Genomic DNA, 27,032 nt, shown 5'->3' with positions numbered 1-27,032 from the left:
TCCCCCCCGCACTCCAGCAGGGTCACGGCCGCCCGGAGCCCTGCGGGACAAAGGGGAGATGGGGATGGGGCCAAAGCTCAACCCTTGACCCCAAAATCCCTACAACTGACCCCAAATTGGGACCCTTGGAGTTCATCCTCCTCGTCCTGCTCCTGCTGTCCCTCCCTGGTGGATCCCACACCCTTTTTCTGGAATAGAAGCGCCCACTTTGGGCCCATAACCAATCCATCCTCCCATCCCCATCTCCCCTCTGTCCCGCAGGGCTCCGGGCGGCCGTGACCCTCCTGGAGTGCGGGGGGGACCTCCAGCCCCCCGGGGGGTCCCTGCGCCTCCTCTGCCGAGGGTCCGGGTTCAGTTTTGGCAGTTTTGCCATGGGCTGGTATCGACAGAGATCCGGGCAGGGGCTGGAGTACGTTGCAGGTATCAGTAATGGTGGTGCTTACACCTACTACGCGCCGTCGGTCAAGGGCCGGTTCACGATCTCCAGGGACAACGGGCAGAGCTCGGTGACGCTGACCATGAACAACCTCAAGGACGAGGATTCCGGATCCTATTTCTGTGCCAAATCTGCTTATGGTGGTGGTGCTGATGCTGCTGCTTATACTTATTGTGCCAGTGGTCACACCACCAATTCTGAGACGTTCCTATCCCCAGTCCCCAGACCCTTCCCCAAATCGCAGCCCTTGACCCCATTCCTGACCCTTTCCCCCAGATCTCCCCCATTTCCAGCAACACCAACGACGGAACCAAAAAGCCCCGACGGGTTCTGCCCCAAACGCAAGAAAGTTGGCGCCAAAATTTGCCCCGAATCTCCATGTTGTCCTCAAATCTCCCCCAGCTCCTCGGGCCCTGATTGGCTGAGCTGGCACAGGCAGAAATGGGAACTCTTGGAGAGCCAGGCCTGACCTGGAGGCCAGGGGTGAAGGTTTGTGGCCAATGGTTGGGTTTTGGGGCAGGAGCAGGGGAGGGTTTGGGGTCAGTGCTGACCATTGGGGCAAATGGGGGAGATTTCGGACAAAGGGTCAAGGGCTGAGGTTTGGAGGACAATTTGAAGGAAGGGTCTGGGTTTGGGGACAGGTGAGGACACAGATATAGGGATGGATCCACCATGGCCATCGTCATTATAAGCAGCAGCAGCAACATAACCACTACCAGCAAGTTTGGCACAGAAATAAACGGCGGAATCCTCGTCCTTGAGGTTGTTCATGGTCAGCGTCACCGAGCTCTGCCCGTTGTCCCTGGAGATCGTGAACCGGCCCTTGACCGATGGCACGTAGTCGGTGTAACCACCACCACTGCTGATCCACGCGATGTATTCCAGCCCCTGCCCGGGTCTCTGGCGGATCCAGTTCATGTCGTAGCTCCCAAAATGGAACCCGGCCCCTCGGCAGAGGAGGCGCAGGGACCCCTCGGGGGGCTGGAGGTCCCCCCCGCACTCCAGCAGGGTCACGGCCGCCCGGAGCCCTGCGGGACAGAGGGGAGATGGGGATGAGGCCACAGCTCAAACTTGACCCCAAAATCCCGACTATTGTCCCTTAATTCTGACCCTTGGAATTCATCATCCTCCTCCCTGGTGGCTCCCGTCCCTTTTACAAACTGGTCACCCCTGCTTTGTGTCCCTGGACCAATCAGGTTTCCCATCCCCATCTCCCCTCTGTCCCGCAGGGCTCCGGGCGGCCGTGACCCTGCTGGAGTGCGGGGGGGACCTCCAGCCCCCCGGGGGGTCCCTGCGCCTCCTCTGCCGAGGGGCCGGGTTCAGTTTCGGGAGTTCTGGAATGTTCTGGATACGCCAGAGACCCGGGCAGGCACCAGAATTCGTTGCTGGCATCAATCCTGATGGTGTCAACAGCTACTACGCGCCGTCGGTCAAGGGCCGGTTCACGATCTCCAGGGACAACGGGCAGAGCTCGGTGACGCTGACCATGAACAACCTCAAGGACGAGGATTCCGGATCCTATTTCTGTGCGAAGCGTAGTTCTGGTGGCAATGCCAACACTGCCAGTACTTTTGGCTGTTCCCCTGTGGCCGTGTACCCCGCTGTCCCCCGCTGTCCCCAGACCCCTGCCCAGGCCCAGCCCTGGCCCCTCGTCCCCCACCTGGGCTGGTCAATCTCTCCCTGGTTGCCCAGGGCCAGAGGTTCGAGTCCCCCCTGGGGGAGTTTCCCACTGACCCCGAGCTGGGGAGGGGCTGGGCTGGAGGGGGAGGGCTCTGCCCGGACACCCGGACCCCATTCCTGACCCTTTGTCCCAGTCCTAGTCTGCTTTTGTCCCCAGTGTCACCTCTGGGCCACACTCAGTGCCCTCGTTCACCAAAGATGACAGACGTGGTCAATATTTGGGATCAAGGATGAGATGAGGAGTCAAGAATCTAAACATTGGGCTAAAACTCCTGACGTGAGGCCATGAGCAGCACCAGCATTGTTATTAGCACCAGCTGCTTTGGCGCAGAAATAAACGGCGGAATCCTCGTCCTTGAGGCTGTTCATGGTCAGCGTCACCGAGCTCTGCCCGTTGTCCTTGGAGATCGTGAACCGACCCTTGACCGATGGCGCGTAGTTGGCGCTGCCGCTGAACGCTGCGAGCCACTCCAGCACCTGCCCGGGTCTCTGGCGGATCCAATACAGGGTGGAACCTCCAAAATCGAACCCGGCCCCTCGGCAGAGGAGGCGCAGGGACCCCCCGGGGGGCTGGAGGTCCCCCCCGCACTCCAGCAGGGTCACGGCCGCTCCCCCATCCCCAAACCTTCACCGGCTTTCCCCTAAACTCCCCTGGTTTGGTCCCAAATCTCCAACAGAGATTTCCAGTAGTGTAAAGTTCCTTAAACCCTGCAATTAGCCACAATCCATCCATTAATTATTGGACAGCTCAGCCTGAGTTTTGCATCCCCCCCATCCCCATCTCCCCTTTGTCCCGCAGGGCTCCGGGCGGCCGTGACCCTGCTGGAGTGCGGGGGGGACCTCCAGCCCCCCGGGGGGTCCCTGCGCCTCCTCTGCCGAGGGGCCGGGTTTGATTTTGGGAAATTTGCCATGGGCTGGATCCGCCAGAGACCCGGGCAGGGGCTGGAGGCAGTCGCCAGTATCAGCAATGGTGGCAGCACCTGGTACCCAGCATCGGTCAAGGGCCGGTTCACGATCTCCAGGGACAACGGGCAGAGCTCGGTGACGCTGACCATGAACAGCCTCAAGGACGAGGATTCCGGATCCTATTTCTGCGCCAAATCCTCTGGTGTTAGCACTGCTCTTACTGCTTTGTATGGGTGGTTGGGTTGGTGTTTCGGGTCCTGGCCCCGTCCCTGTCCCCAGCTGTCCCCAGACCCTTCCCCAAACCCCCCTGACCCACCCCTGACCCTTTGTCCGAGCCCCGCCCCCTGTGCCCCAACGCTGCCCATTGGCCCCAAACCCTGCCCTGGGTCTGGCCCCAAACTCAACTCTCGGCCCCAAATCTCACCCTGGTCCCCAAAAACTGCCCCAAGGGCCGAGATTTGGGGTGAAATCGGCCAAATTGTGGCACCAACTCAGCTGGGTTTGGGGCGGAACCAGTCGGGGTTTGGGGCCTTTGGTCACCATGGGTGGAAATGGGGGAGACTTTGGACAAACGGTCAAGAATGGGGTCAAGGGCTGAGATTTGGGAAAAGAGTCGGGGGCTTTGGGGACAGGAGGGGACCCTGAGATGGGGATGGATCCACCACGGCCCTCTTCAATATATTCAGCACCATTACCAGCAGCAGCATCAGCATCCTTGGCACAGAAATAGGATCCGGAATCCTCGTCCTTGAGGCTGTTCATGGTCAGCGTCACCGAGCTCTGCCCGTTGTCCCTGGAGATCGTGAACCGGCCCTGCACCGATGGCGCGTAGTAGGTGCTGGAACCACTGCTGTAGATCCCTGCGAGCCACTCCAGCCCCTGCCCGGGTCTCTGGCGGACCCAGTACATTCCATAATTCCCGAAATCAAACCCGGCCCCTCGGCAGAGGAGGCGCAGGGACCCCCCGGGGGGCTGGAGGTCCCCCCCGCACTCCAGCAGGGTCACGGCCGCCCGGAGCCCTGCGGGACACAGGGGAGATGGGGATGGGGCCAAACCTCAACCCTTGACCCCAATATCCCCACTAATGGTCCCAAATTGGGACCCTTGGAGTTCATCATCCTCCTCCCTCGTCGGTCCCGTCTCTTTTACAAACCGGCCAGCCCTGCTTTGTGTCCCTGGACCAATCAGGTTTCTCATTTTTCATCTCCCCTCTGTCCCGCAGGGCTCCGGGCGGCCGTGACCCTGCTGGAGTGCGGGGGGGACCTCCAGCCCCCCGGGGGGTCCCTGCGCCTCCTCTGCCGAGGGTCCGGGTTCAGTTTCGGCAGTTTCACCATGTACTGGGTGCGCCAGAGACCCGGGCAGGGGCTGGAGTGGCTCGCTGGAATCTACAAAACTGGTTCCAGCACCACCTACGCGCCATCGGTCAAGGGCCGGTTCACGATCTCCAGGGACAACGGGCAGAGCTCGGTGACGCTGACCATGAACAACCTCAAGGACGAGGATTCCGGCACCTATTTCTGTGCCAAGGGTGTTCGTGCTGGTGCTGGTGCTAATTCTGCGTATGCTATTGGCTCCTCCCCCATGGCTGTGCCCCCTCCTGAGTGGCTGCGAGCCACTCCAGCCCCTCCCCTTTGTCCCGCAGGGCTCCGGGCGGCCGTGACCCTGCTGGAGTGCGGGGGGGACCTCCAGCCCCCCTGGGGGTCCCTGCGCCTCCTCTGCCGAGGGTCCGGGTTCAATTTCGGCAGTTTCACCATGTACTGGGTCCGCCAGAGACCCGGGCAGGGGCTGGAGTGGCTCGCAGGGATCAGCAGCAGTGGTTCCAGCACCTACTACGCGCCGTCGGTCAAGGGCCGGTTCACGATCTCCAGGGACAACGGGCAGAGCTCGGTGACGCTGACCATGAACAACCTCAAGGACGAGGATTCCGGATCCTATTTCTGCGCCAAAGACAGTGGTGCTTGTGGTGCTGCTTGTGCTGCTTGTATTGATGGTGCCGGTGGTGGCACCACCCCTGTCTGAGCCCCCACTGTCCCCAAACCCAGACCTCCCCCCAAACCTCAGCCCTTGACCCTTTGTCCCAAACCTCCCCCATTTGCCCCAATGGTCAGCACTGACCCCAAACCCTCCCCTGCTCCTGCCCCAAAACTCAACCATTGGCCCCAAACCTTCACCCCTGGCCTCCAGTTCAGGCCTCCTCCAATCAGGGCCCGGGAGCTGGGGGAGATTTGGGGGAAATGGGCAAAACTGGAGGAAAGTACAGAGTCGGGGCAACAATGGCAGAGTTTGGGGGAAAATGGTCGAGGTTTCAGAAGGGCTGAAACTTGGGGCAAGCATCGCTGGGACTGGAGAAATTTCACCACCCTCATGGTCACTGCCAGGAGTGATGGCAAAAACAGCAGCAGCATTACCACCAGCATAACCATTGTCACGTTTGGCACAGAAATAGGATCCGGAATCCTCGTCCTTGAGGCTGTTCATGGTCAGCGTCACCGAGCTCTGCCCGTTGTCCCTGGAGATCGTGAACCGGCCCTTGACCGATGGCGCGTAGACGGTGGTGCCACCATTGTCACTGATCCCAGCGAGCCACTCCAGCCCCTGCCCGGGTCTCTGGCGCATCCACTGCATGCCAAAACTGCCAAAACTGAACCCGGCCCCTCGGCAGAGGAGGCGCAGGGACCCCCCGGGGGGCTGGAGGTCCCCCCCGCACTCCAGCAGGGTCACGGCCGCCCGGAGCCCATCCCCAAATTTTCACCAATTTCACTCATAACTCCACTGCTTTGGTCCCAAATCTCCTGCAGATTTTTCTGGTATCGTAAGGTCCCTCAAACCCTGCAAGTTAACTCAATATTCTCATTATTTATTTGCACATCTTTTCCTGAGAGTTCTAAATTTCTTTCAAAACTAATATGACCATTAACCAACCCCAACCCCAGCACATCCTGGCCATGGCCTCGAGCTCCCTCTGGCTCCTGGCCCTGCTGCTCCTGCTGCCCCTCCCAGGTGGGTGCCATCCCTTTTTCCAGAGGCCACGCCCCTTTTCCCCTTCTGGACCAGTCAGGTTTCCCATCCCCATCTCCCCTCTGTCCCGCAGGGCTCCGGGCGGCCGTGACCCTGCTGGAGTGCGGGGGGGACCTCCAGCCCCCCGGGGGGTCCCTGCGCCTCCTCTGCCGAGGGGCCGGATTCAGTTTTGGCAGCAATGCCATGTACTGGGTCCGCCAGAGACCCGGGCAGGGGCTGGAGTGGCTCGCGGGGATCTGGGGCGATGGTGGAGACACCCGCTACGCGCCGTCGGTCAAGGGCCGGGTCACGATCTCCAGGGACAACGGGCAGAGCTCGGTGACGCTGACCATGAACAACCTCAAGGACGAGGATTCCGCCACCTATTTCTGTGCCAAACGTGCTGGTGCTAATTGGGCTGAAAGTGCTGGTCTTGGTGACGATGGCCTTGCTGTCCCCATCCCCATCCCCGTGTCCCCCCCGTCCCTGTTTCCCAGACCCTTCCCCCAAACCCCCAGCCCACACCCACCCTTGGCCATTGATCCCAACCTTGCTCTGCCTCGGCCCCAATTCTCACCCGCTGACCCCAAACCACAACTCCTGACCCCAAATCCCCTCTTTGTGCCCCAAAACTTTGCTGTGGAGATCGGGGTTTAAGGCCCAGGGTCCCAATTTGGGGACAAAGGTTGAGGATTCAGGTCAGCACCTGTGGCTGGGAGCCCAGAGTGGGGATTTGGGGCAGAATCGGGCGAGTTTTGGGGCCAAAGCAGTTGGGTTTGGGGCAGAACCAGTTTGGGGGTTTTGCCTCTGTGATGGGTGGAGGTGGAAATGGGGGAGATCTGGGACAAAGGGTCAAGAATGGGGCCAAGGGCTGAGATTTGGGGGAAGGGTCTGGGGATTGGAGACAGGAGGGGACACTGAGATGGGGAGGCATTCAACATGGGCGTCCTGAGCAGAAGCTCCAGGACTCCAATTATCAGCAAAAGCACGTTTGGCACAGAAATAGGATCCGGAATCCTCGTCCTTGAGGTTGTTCATGGTCAGCGTCACCGAGCTCTGCCCGTTGTCCCTGGAGATCGTGACCCGGCCCTTGACCAAATCTGCGTAGTAGGCGCTGCCACTGCTGGTGATACTGGCGATGTATTCCAGTGTCTGCCCGGGTCTCTGTCGATACCAGCCCATCCCAAAACTGCCAAAACTGAACCCGGCCCCTCGGCAGAGGAGGCGCAGGGACCCCCCGGGGGGCTGGAGGTCCCCCCCGCACTCCAGCAGGGTCACGGCCGCCCGGAGCCCTGCCGGACAAAGGGGAGATGGGGATGAGCAGCTGGATTGGTTATGGACCCAAACTGCACACCACCATGCCAGAAGAAGGGTGTGGGATCCACCTGGGATGACTGGCAGGAGTTGCAGGAGGATGGGGAGGTCCAAGGGTCCCAATTTGGGACCAACATCAGGGTCTGCATGCAAGAATCAACATTGGGGTGGATTCGTTCCCCCATTCCCATCTCCCCTTTGTCCCGCAGGGCTCCGGGCGGCCGTGACCCTGCTGGAGTGCGGGGGGGACCTCCAGCCCCCCGGGGGGTCCCTGCGCCTCCTCTGCCGAGGGTCCGGGTTCGATTTTGGGGATTTTGGGATGGGCTGGATGCGCCAGAGAGCCGGGCAGGGTTTGGAGTTTGTGGCGAGTGTCACCGGTGATGGCGCCACTCCCAGATACGCGCCGTCGGTGCAGGGCCGGTTCACGATCTCCAGGGACAACGGGCAGAGCTCGGTGACGCTGACCATGAACAGCCTCAAGGACGAGGATTCCGCCGTTTATTTCTGTGTCAAACTTTGCAATGGTTACGCTGGCAATGCTATTGACGCTGGTTTTGGCATCAATTCTTGTAGTGACCATGGTGGTCATCAAATGTCCTGCATTCCAAGAGATCCTTCCCCAATATCCCACCCCTGTTTCTCCAATATTCACCATTTGCCCCAAACTCCGCCGTCACTTCCCCAACTCCCAATTCCCCCCAATTTTCCCCATTTCTCCCCAGTCTGGCCCTGCCCCTCCGTCCCAGTGCGGAACGGGGATCGCTCCGGGGCCCTTGGCACACAAAGCTTTTTGTGCAGCCGGCGCTCTGCCGCAGCGCCCCGAGGCTGAGCTGCCCTCTGCCCAGCACAGATGTTCACCGTGACCCAAACCAGGAACTTTCTGTTTCCTTCCCCGCCCCGGCCGGGCCCCGGCAGCTGCCGCGGAGGAAGTGGGGGGAGGCTGCGGAGCCCCAAAATCGCGGCGTCTTCTCCTCCCTCCCTCCCTCCCTCCCTCCCTCCCTCCCTCCCTCCCTCCCTCGCTCGCTCGCACCTGGGGCTTCACTGCTCCCTCACGGCCGCGGTGTCTGGGGCTGCTCCTCGGGGCTGGGCTGGAATCCTCTCTGGGAACTCAGAATAAAACCCCTTTTTTTGACCCAAAACCACATGAAATTTTTGGGGAGATGTGGATGTTTAAATTGATGTCGAGCCGAGGGCTCCATGCTGGGAGAAGCAGAGGGGTCCAAGGGTGGATTCGCCTGGAAGGTTCCATCGGTCAGGGGCAGGGTCAGAATGGCCAGGGACAGCCCAGGAGCCAAAATGGCCCCGAGTGGGCCCCGAGCTGAGGTGTGGGGCCAGGAGCTGAGAATGTGGGGCAGGGCCAGGGCAGGGTTGGGGCACGGGGACAGGAATGGGGTCAGGGGATGGGGTTTGGGGGAAGGGTCTGGGGAACGGGGACAGGTGGGGACACAGCGATAAGGGTGGGGTCAAAACGATCAGGAGCTGCCCAACCATCAGCAGCAGCTTTGGCACAGAAATAGGATCCGGAATCCTCGTCCTTGAGGTTGTTCATGGTCAGCGTCACCGAGCTCTGCCCGTTGTCCCTGGAGATCGTGAACCGGCCCCTGACTGAATCCGCGTAGCCGATGCCTCCACCAGTGTTGAACCCTGCGACGAATTCCAGCCCCTGCCCGGGCCTCTGGCGCACCCAGCCCATCCCAAAACCGCCAAAACTGAACCCGGCCCCTCGGCACAGCAACGTCAGGGACCCCCCCGGGGGGCTGGAGGTCCCCCCCGCACTCCAGCAGGGTCACGGCCGCCCGGAGCCCTGCGGGACAAAGGGGAGATGGGGATGGGAAACCTGATTGGTCCAGGGCCTCAGAGTGGGCTTAGCCAGGTGGAAAAATGGGCGGGACCCACCTGTGAGGAGGATGATGATGAAATCCAAGGGTCCCAATTTGGGGCCAAAGGTCTGGATTGGGGTCAAGGGTTGAGCTTTGCCCCATCCCCATCTCCCCTCTGTCCCGCAGGGCTCCGGGCGGCCGTGACCCTGCTGGAGTGCGGGGGGGACCTCCAGCCCCCGGGGGGTCCCTGCGCCTCCTCTGCCGAGGGGCCGGGTTTGATTTTGGACAATTTGGGATGGGCTGGATGCGTCAACGACCCGGGCAGGGGCTGGAATTCGTCGCAGGGATCACCAACACTGGTGACAACGCCGGCTACGCGGATTCAGTCAAGGGCCGGTTCACGATCTCCAGGGACAACGGGCAGAGCTCGCTGACACTGACCATGAACAACCTCAAGGACGAGGATTCCGGATCCTATTTCTGTGCCATACCTTATTGTAGTGGTTGCTGGGCTGCTGGTAACAATGGTGACGATGTTGGTGATTGCCTCCAGGCCATGCTGTTTGCCCCACTCCCTTCATTTTGTCACCAAAGCTCTGAATTTCATCCCAAACCTCTCATCTTGGCGCACTCCTTCACCTTCTCACGCCATTTGCAACAACAGTGGCCACGGACACCAAACCCTCCCCTGCTCCTGCCCCAAAACTCAACCATTGGCCCCAAACCTTCACCCCTGGCCTCCAGTTCAGGCCTCCTCCAATCAGGGCCCAGGAGCCGGGGGAGATTTGGGTGAAATGGGCAAAACTGGGGGAAAGTCGAGAGTTGGGGCAGCAGGGGCAGAGTTTGGGGGCAAAGGGCTGAGACTTCAGGAGAAGCGCTGGGATTTTGGGGAAGGATCAGAGAATTCTGTGATACTTGGGAACACAGAAAAAAAGGGCTTGGGACCACAACCACCATCAACACCATAAATATAAGCGCCATTTCCACAGCCACTGCTGTAACATTTGGCGCAGAAATAGGATCCGGAATCCTCGTCCTTGAGGCTGTTCATGGTCAGCGTCACCGAGCTCTGCCCGTTGTCCCTGGAGATCGTGACCCGGCCCTTGAACGACGGCGCATAGAAGGTGTTGGCACCATCACTGCTGATCCCTGCGAGCCACTCCAGTGCCTGCCCGGGTCTCTGGCGCACCCAGAACATGGAGAAATGGCTAAAATCAAACCCGGCCCCTCGGCAGAGGAGGCGCAGGGACCCCCCGGGGGGCTGGAGGTCCCCCCCGCACTCCAGCAGGGTCACGGCCGCCCGGAGCCCTGCGGGACAGAGGGGAGATGGGGATGGGGCCAAAGCTCAACCCTTGATCCAAATCCTGACCCTTGGCCACAAACTGGGACCCTTGGAGTTCATCATCCTCCTGCCAGTGAGTCCCATACTTTTTTGCAGCAGACCACATGCACTATGAGACTTTCAGCCAATCAGGTTCCTCACCCCCATCTCCCCTTTGTCCCGCAGGGCTCCGGGCGGCCGTGACCCTGCTGGAGTGCGGGGGGGACCTCCAGCCCCCCGGGGGGTCCCTGCGCCTCCTCTGCCGAGGGGCCGGGTTCAGTTTTGGCAGTTTTGGGATGGGCTGGTATCGACAGAGACCCGGGCAGGGGCTGGAATACATCGCCAGTATCAGCAGCAGTGGCAGCGCCTACTACGCAGATTCGGTCAAGGGCCGGGTCACGATCTCCAGGGACAACGGGCAGAGCTCGGTGACGCTGACCATGAACAGCCTCAAGGACGAGGATTCCGGATCCTATTTCTGTGCCAAACGTGCTTATGCTGATAATTGGAGTCCTGGAGCATCTGCTCAGGACGCCCATGTTGAATGCCTCCCCATCTCAGTGTCCCCTCCTGTCCCCAATCCCCAGACCCTTCCCCCAAATCTCAGCCCTTGGCCCCATTCTTGACCCTTTGTCCCAGATCTCCCCCATTTCCACCACCACCCATCACAGAGGCAAAACCCCCAAACTGGTTCTGCCCCAAACCCAACTGCTTTGGCCCCAAAACTCGCCCGATTCTGCCCCAAATCCCCACCTTGGGCTCCCAGCCAAAGCTGCTGACACGAGTCCTGAATATTGTCCCCTAATCGAAGCCTGGCCCCAGAGCCCGACCTTCAGAGCAAAGTTTTGGGGCAGAAAGAGGAGATTTGGGGTCAGGAGTTGTGGTTTGGGCTCAGCGGGTGAGAATTGGGGCCGAGGCAGAGCAAGGTTGGGATCGCTGGCCAAGGGTGGGTGTGGGCTGGGGGTCTGGGGGAAGGGTCTGGGGACGGGGATGGGGGGGACACGGGGATGGGGACACAACCATCATCATCACCTTAATTAGCAACAGCACCACCATCACCAGTACCAGCAGATTTTCCGCAAAAATAAACGGCGGAATCCTCGTCCTTGAGGCTGTTCATGGTCAGCGTCACCGAGCTCTGCCCGTTGTCCCTGGAGATCGTGGCCCGGCCCTTGAAGGATGGCGCGCAGTAGGTGCTGCCACTGCTGGTGATCCCTGCGAGCCACTCCAGAGTGTGCCCAGGACTCTGGCGAAGCCAACTGAATCCAAAACTGCCGAAGCTGAACCCGGCCCCTCGGCAGAGGAGGCGCAGGGACCCCCCGGGGGGCTGGAGGTCCCCCCCGCACTCCAGCAGGGTCACGGCCGCCCGGAGCCCTGCGGGACAAAGGGGAGATGGGGATGGGAAACCTGATTGGTCCAGGGCCTCAAAGCAAGCCTGGCCAGCTGGAAAAAGGGATGGGAGGAGGATGATGAACTCCAAGGATCAGAATTTGGGGCCAAAAGTTGGGATTTTGGGGTCAAGTGTTGAGCTTTGCCCCATCCCCATCTCCCCTCTGTCCCGCAGGGCTCCGGGCGGCCGTGACCCTGCTGGAGTGCGGGGGGGACCTCCAGCCCCCCGGGGGGTCCCTGACGTTGCTGTGCCGAGGGTCCGGGTTCAGTTTCGGGGCTCACTCCGTGCAATGGATCCGCCAGAGGCCCGGGCAGGGGCTGGAATGGCTCGCGGGGATCCACAGCTCTGGGGGTTACACCTACTGCACCCCATCGGTCAAGGGCCGGGTCAGGATCTCCAGGGACAACGGGAAGAGCTTCACAGCACTGACCATGATCGACCTGCAGGACGAGGATTCCGGATCCTATTTCTGTGCCAAAGCCGCTGGGGCTGATGGAGATGACCATGATGCCAATGCTATTGACTCCGCCCCCTTTGTTGTGTCCCCAAATGTGCTCATTCCCCAGACCCTTCCCCCCAGTCCCAGCCCTCGTCCCCGCTCTCGGTGACTGAATTCGTATCCCCAGCCCCGGGCCCAGCGCTGACCTTTGGGGCAGAGTTTGGGGGAAGATCAACGGCCGAGGGTTGGGGTTTGGGGTCGGAGAGGGGAAAGGGAAATGGAGAAATGGTCACGGGCACGGTCAGGGGCTGGGGGCTGGGGAAGGGTCTGGGGAACGGGGACAGGTGGGGATGAGACCAGGACTTCGCAGGTCCCGATGAGCAGCAGCACCAGGACCACCAGTATTGTAAGATTTCCCGCAGAAATAGATGGCTGAATCCTCGTCCTTGAGGTTGTTCATGGTCAGCGTCACCGAGCTCTGCCCGTTGTCCCTGGAGATCGTGAACCGGCCCTTGACCGACGGCGCGTACCAGGTGCTGCCACCTTTGTTGATACTTGCGACATACTCCAGTGCATTCCTTGGTGTCTGTCGATACCAGCCCATCCCAAAACTCCCAAAATCAAACCCGGCCCCTCGGCAGAGGAGGCGCAGGGACCCCCCGGGGGGCTGGAGGTCCCCCCCGCACTCCAGCAGGGTCACGGCCGCCCGGAGCCCTGCGGGACAGAGGGGAGATGGGGATGAGGCCAAAGCTCAACACTTGACCCCAAAATCCCAACTATTGGCTCCAAATTCTGACCCTTGGAGTTCATCATCCACCTCCCATACCTTTTTCCAGGTTGCCACACCCGCTTTGCGGCCATGAACCAGTCAGGTTCCTCATCCCCATCTCCCCTTTGTCCCGCAGGGCTCCGGGCGGCCGTGACCCTGCTGGAGTGCGGGGGGGACCTCCAGCCCCCCGGGGGGTCCCTGCGCCTCCTCTGCCGAGGGGCCGGGTTCGATTTTGGACAAACCAGTTTCATGTGGATCCGCCAGAGGCCTGGGCAGGGGCTGGAATGGGTTGCACAGATTGACTTTGATGGAGACACCGACTACGCGCCATCGGTGCAGGGCCGGTTCACGATCTCCAGGGACAACGGGCAGAGCTCGGTGACGCTGACCATGAACAGCCTCAAGGACGAGGATTCCGGATCCTATTTCTGTGCCAAGTCTCCTGCTGGGTTATATATTTTTGCTGCTACCTATATTTTTGACCCCGTCCCCATCCCTGTCTCCCCCCCTGTCCCCAATCCCAAACCATTCCCTCAAATCTCACCCATTGACCCAGCCCTTGACCCTTTGTCCCCCATTTGCCCCAATGGTCAGCACTGACCCCAAACCCTCCCCTGCTCCTGCCCCAAAACTCAACCATTGGCCCCAAACCTTCACCCCTGGCCTCCAGTTCAGGCCTCCTCCAATCAGGGCCCAGGAGTTGGGAGGGATTTGGGTGAAATGGGCAAAACTGAGGGAAAGTCGAGAGTTGGGGCAGCAGGGGCAGGGTTTGGGGGCAAAGGGCTGAGACTTCAGGAGAAGGGCTGGGATTTTGGGGAAGGATCAGAGAATTCTGTGATAGTTGAGAACACAGAAAAAAGGGCTTGGGACCACAACCACCACCAACACCATAAGCATAAGCAGCATTACCACAGCCAGTACTGTAACATTTGGCACAGAAATAGGATCCGGAATCCTCGTCCTTGAGGTTGTTCATGGTCAGCGTCACCGAGCTCTGCCCGTTGTCCCTGGAGATCGTGAACCGGCCCTTGACCGATGCTGGGTACCAGGTGCTGCCACCACTGCTGATGGCTGCGATGTATTCCAGTGTATGCCCGGGTCTCTGGCGCACCCAGCCCATCCCAAAACCACCAAAACTGAACCCGGCCCCTCGGCACAGCAACGTCAGGGACCCCCCGGGGGGCTGGAGGTCCCCCCCGCACTCCAGCAGGGTCACGGCCGCCCGGAGCCCTGCGGGACAGAGGGGAGATGGGGATGAGAAACCTGCGGCTAAGTGCATGAAATGGTTGGTAGTGTCAGCTTGAAAAAGGGGCGGGGACCCACCTGGGAGGAGGGTGATGAACTCCAAGGGTCCCAGTTTGGGGCCAAGGGTCAGGACCTGGGTCAAGGGTTGAGCTTTGGCCCCATCCCCATCTCCCCTCTGTCCCGCAGGGCTCCGGGCTGGCCGTGACCCTGCTGGAGTGCGGGGGGGACCTCCAGCCCCCCGGGGGGGCTCTGCTCCTCCTCTGCCGAGCTCTGGATTCGACTTTGGCAATTTCTGGGATGGTTTGGATCCGCCAGAGACCCGGGCAGGGGCTCCAATGGCTCGCGGGGATCAACAAGGATGGTTCCAGCGCCGGCTACGCGCCGTCGGTCAAGGGCCGGTTCACGATCACCAGGGACAACGGGAAGAGCTTCATCACCCTGACCATGACCAACCTCCAGGACGAGGATTCCGGATCCTATTTCTGCACAAAAACTGTCGGTGCTGGTTGGGGTGCTGCTATTTGACCCCGTCCCTTTCACCGCGTCTCCAGCTGGCGCTGTTCCCCAGGTCCTTCCCTCCAGCCCTTGACCCCATTGGTGACCAGCACCAACCCAAATCTGGCCCATTTTTCCCAAATCTCGACCATATACACCCAGGTTTGGGGACCTTGGCTTAGCCTTGGAGCCCAGAGCTGAGGGTTGGGTCCAGGAGCTGAGATTTGGGGCAGAACCAGCCGAGTTTGGGGCCAATGGTCACAAGTGAACCCCGCTTAGATCTGGGGCACACAGGGCAGAGTTTTAGGCATGAACAGTTGAGATTTGGGTCAAATGCCTGAAGCTGCAAGAGAAATGTGAGAGGTGAGGCAATGATGGTGGAGATTGGGGAAAATGATCAAGGTTTGGTGACAAGGGTAAAGATTTGAGGGTAGAAACTGGGTATTTTGGGATTTTTGTGGGCAGCATCAGGTGATGGGGCCATCACCGGCATTCTAAATATTATTAGCACCAGCACCACCAGTACCAGGAGATTTGGCACAGAAATAGGTGGCGGAATCCTCGTCCTTGAGGTTGTTCATGGTCAGCGTCACCGAGCTCTGCCCGTTGTCCCTGGAGATCGTGAACCGGCCCTTGACCGACGGCGCGTACCAGGTGCTGCCACCACCATTACTGATATCAGCAACGTACTCCAGCCCCTGCCCGGGGCTCTGTCGATACCAGCCCATGGCAAAACTGCCGAAACTGAACCCGGCCCCTCGGCAGAGGAGGCGCAGGGACCCCCCCGGGGGGCTGGAGGTCCCCCCCGCACTCCCAGCAGGGTCACGGCCGCCCGGAGCCCTGCGGGACAGAGGGGAGATGGGGATGGGGCCATGCAGAACTCAGGACGAGCTGCCCAATTAATTAATTAGTTAATGAGTGGATCGGGGACGCGTCCCCCCCCCCGTCCCCGTTGCCCAGACCCTTCCCCAGCCCCCAGCCCCGTTCCTGCCCCCTGTCCCGGCCCTGGGCTGGCTCTGCCCCCCCAAATCTCAGCTTTTGGCCCCACGTCCCAACCAAATTCCCCAAACCCGGCTGCAAACGCTCGAGATAATTAATGTAATAAATATAATAAAGAATGAATATAATAAAATATATTAGGGAAAAAAAAATAAATGGTTTTATATGATAATGAATAAATAAATGGTAAATTATATTACTATTTTATTATAAATTATAATTTAATTTATTTTATTTTTAAATCAATAATATAGTAATTGTAATCAGAGTAAATTGAATAGATTTTAATATAGTAATCAATGAATTGTTGGCATAATAAATAAATTTAATATAAATTCTAATAAACAATAAATATAGTAACTATAATAAATTATAAATTTTAATAAATAATATGTATTATAATTACAACAAAGAGTAAATTACAGTAAGCAATGAATTGTTATAATATAATAAATACAATAAATGAAACGTTCTAATAAATATAATAATTGTAATAAAGAGTAAATAGAATAAATTATATTGTAGTAAACGATAATATTGTCATATTATAATGCATAACATAAATTATCAATTTCTAATAAATAATAAAAACAGTAAATTTAATAAATTTAATAAATTTAATAAATATAATAAAGAATGAATATAATAAATTGAATTAGGGAAAAAAATAAATGGTTTTATATGATAATAAATAAATAAATAAATGGTAAATTGTAATGTTGTTTTTATTGTAAATTGTAGTTTATTTTATTTGATTTGTACGTCAATAACATATTAATTGTAATAAAGAGTAAATTGATTAAGTTATAATATACTGAACAATGAATTATTATGCCATAATAAATAAAATAAAATATAAATTCTATAAATAATAAATATAGTAATTATAATAAATGATAAATTTTAATAAATGATAAATATTATGATTATAGCAAAGAGTAAATAGAATAAATTACAGTACAGTAAGCAATGAATTGTTATAATAAAATAAATACAATAAATGAAACGTTCTATTAAATGTAATAATTGTAATAAAGAGTAAATAGAATAAATTATATTGTAGTAAGCGATAATATTGTCATAGTATAATGCATTACATAACTTATCAATTTATATTAAATATTAAATATAATAAATTTAATAAATATAATAAATATAATAAATATAATACATATAATAAATATAATAATAAACATAATAAAGAGTAAATGGAATGAAATTATTTCTTATACAATAAAATTTTCTATTACATTAATAAAATTCTATTTATTGTATTTAAATAAATTATATTTTAATAAAGTGTTTATACCATAATATTTACATTATAACATTTTATCATAATAATTGTTTTATTATTTATATTGTACTAAACAATATTTTCTTTAATATTTTTATTTCAATATTTAGAATAAAATCTATTTTAAATATTTTTATTAAAATAAATAATATGTGCCACGCTATAATAAATAATAAATATTATTTAATGTAAAACAGTCTCGCACTCATGACTTCATTATTAATTCTCAATATCTCATTATTAATTATCAGTTTTTAATTAGAAGGCACAAAATGGCCGACAACATTTTGTGACAAACTGTCCAATTAGGAGCTGGCATCTATTAATTATCCTAATTAAACCATGCTAATTAAACTATCCTAAGTAAACAATCCTAAACTATCCAATTAAGAATTTATATTAATTGTATTTATATTAATTATCGTAATTAAGCAATTCTAATTAAAAGATCCTTACAGAAGGAGAGACTCGGGGATTTCGGGGTCATTAATGAGCTGTTAATTAGGAGGCATCTAATTAATTTGTATCCAATTAATTAACGAGTTAATTGGGACTAATTACAGGGTTTGAGGCGCTTTGGAAGCTCTGGTGCAGATTTGGGGCCGGATCAGAGAATTTTGGGCCAAAAATGGTGAACATTTGGGGTTCTGGGGATCCTTAACGAGCTGTTAATTAGGAGCAATCCAATTAATTAATGAGTTAATTATGGTTAATTACAGATTTTTGCCTCTGGTTCAGATTTGGGCCCAAACCCGGAGATTTTTGGGTCAAAAACGTTGAAAATCCAGAGCCGGGGGATCATCCCTGACCTCCCCCCATGAAATTTCCCATTTTTGCCCAAAATTTTCCGATTTTTCCCCCAAATTTTCCCCTCTGGCCCCAACCCGGGAGCCCCGGCCGCGATTCCCGCGCGTTTCGGGCCCCAAATTTTGGGGTTTTTTTGGGGGAATTTCCGCGGTTTTGCCGAAATTCGGGGATTTGTGAGGGCGCTGCGCCCCCCCGCGGCCGCGCGCGCGAAATGGCGCGCTCCGGTTTCCCGCCAAAACAGCGGCCCCGGTGACGTCATCCATTCAGTCCCCGCCCTTCATTCGCCTCCATTCATCGGAATTAATTAATTAATTCCCACGCGTCATTACTGATTTATATTTTATATATATATTATTTTTATATATTTTATTTATTTATTTATTTTTATTTATATTATATTTATTTATGTTATACTTATATATTATTTATATATTTTATTTATTTATTTTTATTTATATTATATTTTATTTATTTATATTATAGTTATATATTATTTATATATTTTTATTTATTTATTTATTTATTTATTTATTTATTTATTTATTTACTTCTATTTTATTTATTCATATTATAGTTATATTTATTTATTTATATAATATATATTATTTATATATTATTTATTTAATTTTATTTATATTATATTATATATATCTATATTTATATTATATTATATTTATATTATATTTATTTATTTATATAATATATATATTATTTTATATATATTATTTATATTATATATATTTTTCTATACATAAAAAATCGGGGTTTTTTATTTTATTCGCTGCTTATCTACTAATTAATTAATTGCACTCATTTTCTACTAATTAATCAGTTGTTTAATTAATTCATTGTTAATTGTTAACTAATTTAATAATTAAATAATTAATTAATAATTGATTATTTAATTATTAAATTAATTGACTCGATTAATCCCCCCGGGGGAATTTCACCAATAATAAATTCTTTACTCCTTAAATTCCTAAATAATTCTTATTAATTAATTAATTAATAATTAAATGCCTGGGTTTAATGAACTTTATGAATCAATTAATTAATTTAATTGCTTTTATTAATCCAGATGAGTTCATTAATTAGATCGCCGTGATAAATCCAGATTGATCCATTAATTAATTAATTACCATATTTCCGGTTATTATCCCCCTATTATCCATTAATTAATTATAGCTCTTAACCCTGATTAATTAATTAATTAATGAACATAACACCGATTAATTAATTAATTAATTAAAGGAATTCCTGTGATTAACCTCAATCCATTAATTACTTAAAGGGACACCTGCAATTAACCTTTAATTAATAAATGGCAATTAATCAGAGTAGGCCAATTAATTGATGGAGTTCTGCAATTAACTAAAATCCTTTAATTATTAATTAATTAAAACCAACACTAGGGGCTCAATTAATTAACCACGGCCCCGTAATTAACCAGGAAACATTAATTGGACTCTTGCAATTAACACTGGGCCAATTAATTAATGAAATGTCTGCCTGCAATTACCTGGGAGCTATTAATTAATGAATCTGACTCCTGCAATTAACTGGGAGCAATTAATTAATGACTCCAACCCCTGCAATTATCTCGGCCCTATTAATTAATGATGTAGGCCCTTGAAATTTTCTCAGATACATTAATTAATGAATCAGACCCATTAATTAATGAAACGGGGTCATTGCCATTAACTCAGTACCATTAATTAATGAAACGGATGCCTGCAATTAATTGGGACCCATTAATTAATGAAAGAGACTCTTGCAATTAACTGGGACCCATTAATTAATAAATCTGGCTCTTCCAATTAGCTTGGACCTATTAATTAATGGATCGAACCCCTGCAATTAACTGGGAAATATTAATTAATAAATCAGACCCTTGCAATTAACTGGGAAATATTAATTAATAAATCAGGACCCTTGCAATTAACTGGGACCCCTTAATTAATAAATCAGACCCTTGAAATTAACTGGGACCCATTAATTAATAAATCAGACCCTTGCAATTAACTGAGACCCATTAATTAATAAATCAGAGCCTTGCAATTAACCCAGGGCCCATTAATTAATGAGCTGGATAATTGCGATAAACTCAGATCTATTAATTAATGGATTGGGCCATTGCCATTAACCCGGACCCATTAATTAATGAAACGGATGCCTGCAATTAACTGGGACATATTAATTAGTAAATCAGACCTTATAATTAACTCAAACCCATTAATTAACGAATCCAACCCCTGCAATTAACCGGGACCCCTTAATTAACAAATCAGACCCTTGCAATTAACCCGGACCCATTAATTAACGCGTCGGATAATCACGATAAACCCAGATCTATTAATAAATGAATTGGATAAATGCGATAACCTCAGATCTATTAATAAATGAATTGGATAAATGCGATAACCTCAGATCTATTAATTAATGGATTGGGGCCATTGCCATTAACCCGGACCCATTAATTAATGAGCTGGATAAACGCGATAAACTCAGACCCATTAATTAATTAATTGGGCCATTGCCATTAACCCGGACCCATTAATTAATGAAACGGATGCCTGCAATTAACTGGGACCTATTAATTAATGAATCAGACTCTTCCAATTACCTTGGACCTATTAATTAACGCATCGAAGCCCTGCGATTAACTGGGAAATTCTAATTAATAAATCCGATTCTTCCAATTACCTTGGACCTACTAATTAACGGATCAAAGCCCTGCAATTAACTGGGAAATACTAATTAAATAATCTGACTCTTCCAATTACCTTGGACCTAGTAATTAATGGACCGAACCCCTGCAATTAACTGGGACCCATTAATTGCCAAACGGAACATCTGCAATTAACTGGGACCCCTTAATTAACAACTCAGACCCTTGCAATTAACCCGGGACCCATTAATTAATAAAGCAGACCCTTGCAATTAACGCGGACCCATTAATTAACGCGTTGCTTAATCGCGATAAACCCCGCGCCCGTTAAACCCAATGAACCCCGGACCCACCAATCACCAAACCCAGCCCCTCCAATTAACCGCCAGCCGCTAATCACCCCTTTCACCGCGCCCGGGCCAAGCCCCGCCCCTTTCCCCTAAACCCCGCCCCCTTCCCCGCAAGACCCCGCCCCCTTTCCCCTCAAGCCCCGCCCCCTTTCCCTATAAAAGCCGGGTCCGGCCTGAGCCCGGCACCGTCGCCGCCATGGCCGCCTCCCCCCTGCCCGCCCTGGCCTTCCTCGCCCTCCTCTGCCTCCCGGGTGAGGCCACGCCCCTTTTCCCCCTGACCACGCCCCCTTTCCCCTCTGACCACGCCCCTCCCCCCCCCCATTTTATCATTATTTTTTGACAATTTGACGGAATTTTAACGATTTCTCCCCGTTTTTTCCCGCAGGGCTCCGGGCGGCCGTGACCCTGCAGGAGTCCGGGGGGGGACCTCCAGCCCCCCGGGGGGGTCCCTGCGCCTCCTCTGCCACCTTTTTGGGGCCGATTCCGCCGATTTTGGGATTTTGTGGGTGCGGCAGAGGAGGGGCGACCCAAAATTGGAGATCCTGGGGGGAGGGGGGGAGGTTCAGGGTGGGGGAGGGGGGCGGCGCTGGAGGGGGAGGGGCTGCAGGAGGGCGATTCCGGCGCCTATTTCTGCGCCGCTCACGGCGGCGCCGCGCCGGCGGGGGAAGGGTGGGCGAAACCTCAGCGGGGGGCGGGGAGGGGTTGGGTTGGGTTGGGTGGTTGGGTCGGTCATGGTTGGGTTGGGTGGAAGAGTGAAGAGGAAGAGGGGGTTGTGGTTGGTCATGGTTGGGTTGGGTTTGTCATGGTTGAGTTGGGTTGGGGTCGGTCATGGTTGGGTGGGAAGAGGAAGATGGGGGTTGGGTTGGCCATGCTTGGGTTGGTTGGGTTGGGTTGGTCATGGTTGGGTTGAGTTGGGCTGGGTTGGGTTGGGTCGGTCATGGTTGGGTGGAAGAGGAAGAGGGGGGTTGGTTGGTCATGGTTGGGTTGGGTTGACTTGCATTGGGTTGGGTTGAAGAGGAAGAGGAAGTTGAGTTGGCCATGGATGGGGTGAATTGACTTGAGTTGGGTTGGTCATGGTTGGGTTGGGTTGGTCGTGGTTGGGTGGGAAGAGAAACAGAGGGTTGGGTTCGTCATGGTTGGGTTGGGTTGAGTTGGGTTGGGTTGGGTTGGGTTCAGTGCAAGAGGAAGAGGAAATTGGGTCGGTCATGGTTGAGTTGGGTTGAGTTGGGTTGGGTTGGGGTCGGTCATGGTTGGGTGGAAGAGGAAGACGGGGCTGGGGTAGACTTGAGTTGGGTTGAGTTGGGTTGGGTTGGGTGGAAGAGGAAGAGGAAGTTGGGTTGGGCCGTGGTCGGGTTGAATTGACTTGAGTTGGGTTGGCCATGCTTGGGTTGGGTTGAGTGGAAGAGGAAAGAGGAAATTGAGTTGGTCATGGTTGGGTTGGGTTGAGTTGAGTTGGGTTGGGTTGGGTCGCTCAATCGTTGACTTGGGTCGCTTCACTGCTTGGCCGGAAGACCAAAGTCCCAAAAATCCCATTTTTGTACACAAAAAGCACAAAAATTTGCTCCATTTCCACAATTTCCCCAAATTTCCCCCAATTTTCCCCCCTTTCCAGGTGAAATCCCAATAAAAGTCACAACAAATATTTCCATTTTATTTTCGTTGAAACTAATTCAATTTCCACAATTTTTCTCTATTTTTCACATTTCCCCAAGTTCCCTCCAATTCTTTCCTCCTTTTCCTGCAGAAATCCACCCCAAAAAGTCACAAAAATCCCATTTTTGTACACAAAAAGCACAACATTTCGCATCAATTTTCCACATCTCCCCCAAATTTCCAACATTTCTCCCAATTTCTCCCCAATTCCCCCACCTCGATTTTTGTACACAAAAAGCACAAAAACTCTTCCCTTCCCCCATTTCCCCCCCAAATTTTCCCCTAATTTTCCCGAATTTTCCTCAAATTTCCCCCAATTTTTCCCCTCTTCCTGCTGAAATCCACCCAAAAAGAGTCACAAAAATCACATCGTGCACACAAAAAGCACCAAAATTGTTCAATTCCCCCAAATTTTCCCCCAAATTTTCCCCCATTTTCCCAAAATCCCCTTGGATTTTCCCCAAATTTTCCCAATTTTCCCCCAAATTTTCCCCCCAAATTTTCCCCATTTTCCCAAAATCCCCTTGGATTTTCCCCAATTTTCCCCCAAATTTTCCCCATTTCCCCCCATTTTGTCCCCAAATCCCCCCAGATTTTTCCCATTTTTCCCCCCAAATCGCTCCAAATTTTCCCCCTTTTTGTTTTTTCCCAATTCCCCCCCTTTCTCCCCACTTTTCCCAATTTTTCCCCAATTTTTCCCATTTTTTCCCCAAAATCCCCCCCGACTTTTTCTACTTTCCCCCCTTTTTTTCTCCCAAATTTTCCCCCTTTTTTCCCCAAATATTTCCCCAATTTTTCCCTCATTTTTTTCCCCATTTTCCCCATTTTTACCCCAAATCCCTCCGAATTTTTCCCATTTTTTCTCACAATTTTCCCAATTTCCCCCCCCCCCCAAATCCCAATTTTTTTCCCATTTTCCCCCCAAATTTTCCCCAATTTTACCCCAAATCCCTCCGAACTTTTCCCATTTTTCTCACAATTTTCCCAATTTTCTCCCCCAAAATCCCAATTTCTTTCCCATTTTCCTCCCAAATTTTCCCCAATTTTACCCCAAATCCCTCCGAACTTTTCCCATTTTTCTCACAATTTTCCCAATTTTCTCCCCCAAAATCCCAATTTTTTTCCATTTTCCCCCGAATTTTCCCGAATTTTCTCCCCGTAATTCTCCCATTTCCCCCCCCCCCCAAAATCCCAAATTTTTTTCCCATTTTCCCCCCAAATTTTTCCAGAATTTTCCCGAATTTTCTCCCGCTCCCCTCCCCCCTCGCTATTTTGACCGATTTGGGGTTTTTTGGCCCCAAACCCGGGCGGGTTTTTGGCGCCCTCGGTGGCACCGTGGGAGCGGCGCCGGCGCTGCTGCTGCTCCCGGGGGCACAAACCCCGACAAAAACCCCAAAAACCCCAAAAAATCCCCAAAAAAATCAAATTTCACCCCAAAACCCCCAAACTCGGGCAGTCTAAACCCAAACCCCGCCTTTATCCCCCTGAATAAAATTTATTTTCCCCCATTTTTCCCTTTTTTTCCCCAAAATATTTTAATTTTTTTCCCCAAATATTTCCCCTTTTCCCCCCAAAATTTTGATTTTTTTCCCATTCCCCAAATTTTCCCATTTTTTATCATTTTTCTGCATTTTATTTTCCTCCATTTTCCCCCATCTTTTCTCCCGTTTTTTCCCACATTTTCACCCCAAAACCCCCAATTTTCCCCCAATCTTCCCCCAAGTTCCCCCCCTCTTTCCTCCTATTTTCCCCCACCATTTCCCCCCCTTTTCCCCCCCAAATTTCCCAATTTTTATCATTTTCACCATTTTTTCCCATTTATTTTTCTCCATTTTCCCCCATTTCCCCCCCCATTTTATTTTCCTCCATTTTCCTCCATTTTCCTCCCGGTTTTTTCCATATTTTCATCCCAAACCCCCCAATTTTCCCCCAATTTTCCCCCAATTTTCCCCCCGCTTTCCTCCTATTTTCCCCCACCATTTTTCCCAACGTTCCCCCCTAAAAACCCCAAAATTTTCATTTTTTCCCATTTTTTAGTCATTTTCCCCCCATTTTTCCCCATTCATTTCCTCCATTTATTCTCCCGTTTTTTCCCACATTTTCACCCCAAAACCCCCAACTTTTACCCAATTCTCCCCCAATTTCCCCCCACTTTCCTCCTATTTTCCCCCATCACTTCCCCCTATTTTTCCCCTTTTTCTCAACTTTTTATCATTTCCCCCCAATTTTCTGCATTTATTTTCCTCATTTTTCCCCCCAAAAATCCAATTTTCCCCCACTTTCCTCCCGTTTTTTCCCACATTTTCACCCCAAAACCCCCAATCTTCCCCAATCTTCCCCCAACTTCCCCCCCGCTTTCCTCCTATTTTCCCCCACCATTTCCCCCCTTTTCCCCCAAATTTTCCCATTTTTTTCCATTTTTCCCCATTTTTCCCCATTTTATTTCCCTCCATTTTCCCCCATTTTTCATTTTTCTCCCGTTTTTTCCCACATTTTTCCCCCGAAACTCCCACGTTTCACCCAAAAATCCCCAAATTTTCCCCCCTTTTTCCCCTCATTTTCCCCCACCATTGCCCCAACGTTCCCCACTAAAAACCCCAAAATTTCCATTTTTCCCCATTTTTTATCATTTTCCCCCAATTTTAGTCCATTTATTTTCCTTGTTTTTCCTCCATTTTCCTCCCTTTTTTTCCCATATTTTCACCCCAAAACCCCCAATTTCCCCCCAATCTTCCCCCAACTTCCCCCCCGCTTTCCTCCTATTTTCCCCACCATTTTCCCCCGTTTTCCCCCCAAATTTTCCCGTTTTTCCCCATTTTTCCCCGTTTTTCGCGTTTCCCCCCGTTTTTGCCGGCGCCGCCGCGGGCCCCGCCCACCGTGGGTCGCTATTGACGCCTGGGGCAGCGGCACGACGGTGACGGTGTCGAGCGGTGAGTGCCGAGCCCTCTGTCGCGACATTCCCGCCCAAAATCGCGACTTTTCGCCCCAAAATTCGAATTCCGCGACCCCGAAAACCCCCGGGGGCGAAAAAACCGCGGGAAAATTCGAAATTCTGGCGGGAAAATCGGTCTGGCGGGAAAATCGGAATTTTGGCGGGAAAATCTCTGGTGGGGGGGGGGGTTTGGCGGGAAAATTTTTTTTTTGGGGGGGGGAGAGAAAATTTGAATTTTTTAGGGAGGAAAATTTGAAATTTTTAGGGAGGAAAATTTGAATTTTTTGGGGTGAAAATTTGGAATTTTGGGGGTAAAAAATTCGAATTTTTTAGGGGGAAAATTCCGAATTTTTTAGGACAGAAATTTGGAATTTTCAGGGAGAAAAATTCGGAATTTTGAGGGGGAAAATTTGGAATTGTTGGGTCAAAAAAATTGGGTTTTTTTGGGGCGAAAAATTGGATTTTTTGGGGGCGAAAATTTGAATTTTTAGGGTGAAAACGTTGGGATTTTTAAGGATAAAAATTTGAATTTTCAGGTCCCAAAATTTGGATTTTTTGGGGGAAATAGATAGGATTTTTAGGGGCAAAAAATCGGAATTTTTGTTCGAAAAAATCGGAATTTTGGGGGGAAATTTTTGATTTTTAAAGGTAAAGATTTTGAAATTTTGGGATAAAAATTGGATTTTTGGGGGTTAAAAATTCGGAATTTAAGTCCAAAAATTCGGATTTCTAGAAAAAAAATTGGATTTTTTGGGGGGAAAATTCGGATTTTTTAGGTCCAAAAATTCGGGTTTTTAATAGACCAGAATTTGGATTTTTAGGGACAAAATCTTGGAATTTTTAGGTCCCAAAATTTGGATTTTTGGGGGCAAAATTTTTGGGGATTTTTTTCAGTGAAAATTTGAATTTTTAGGGACCAAAATTAGGGAGGTTTTCAATGAAAAAAAATCGATTTTTAAAGGGGTAAAAATTTCAAATTTTTAGGTGTAAAAATTCGGATTTTTTGGTGACAATTTGAAATTTTTAGGGGTAAAAATTCGAATTTTTAAAATAAAAAAAATTGGATTTGAAATGCGATTAAAACCCAATTAAAATAGATTAAAATTTAATTTAAAATGGACTAAAGTTCGATTAAATTTTGATTTAAAATTGACTATAATTCGTTTAAAATTTGATTTAAAGTCAATAAAAATCCACTTAAAAATGAAATTAAAAATCAATTCTAAACCAAATCAAAACTGATGAAAATTTGATTAAAATTCGATTAAAAATCGCTTTCAAGCCAATAAAAAATCAAATTAAAAATCCAAATAAAATTGGAAAAAAATTTCATTAAAAAAGAATTTTAAGCCAAATTAAAAATGAATTGAAATGTAATTAAAACAGAACTAAAAAATGATTTAAATGTAATTAAAGCGAATTAAAAATTAATGAAATTCAATTAAAAAATTGAAATTTTTCCCCCCAAAAATCAAAAAAGGAACCGAAAACCCCAAAGGCCCCAAAAGGGGAAA

General features: G+C 50.8%; 1 gene segment (V, D, J or C); it reads left to right on the top strand.

Moving 5' to 3' along the window:
• Positions 1-27,032, top strand: part of LOC134433701 (Ig mu chain C region-like) — a gene marked incomplete at its 5' end in the record, with an annotated part of 38,946 nt that overhangs the window by 1,220 nt on the left and 10,694 nt on the right. Inside the window, 1 exon segment of the C gene segment in view lies at positions 25,451-25,516. Coding sequence covers positions 25,451-25,516 — 66 coding nt within the window.

The sequence above is a fragment of the Melospiza melodia genome, unplaced genomic scaffold (assembly GCF_035770615.1).
Source record: "Melospiza melodia melodia isolate bMelMel2 unplaced genomic scaffold, bMelMel2.pri scaffold_238, whole genome shotgun sequence".
NCBI lineage: Eukaryota > Metazoa > Chordata > Aves > Passeriformes > Passerellidae > Melospiza > Melospiza melodia.
The sequence above is the reverse complement of the archived record's forward strand: the minus strand, read 5'-3'. Positions and strand labels throughout refer to the sequence as shown.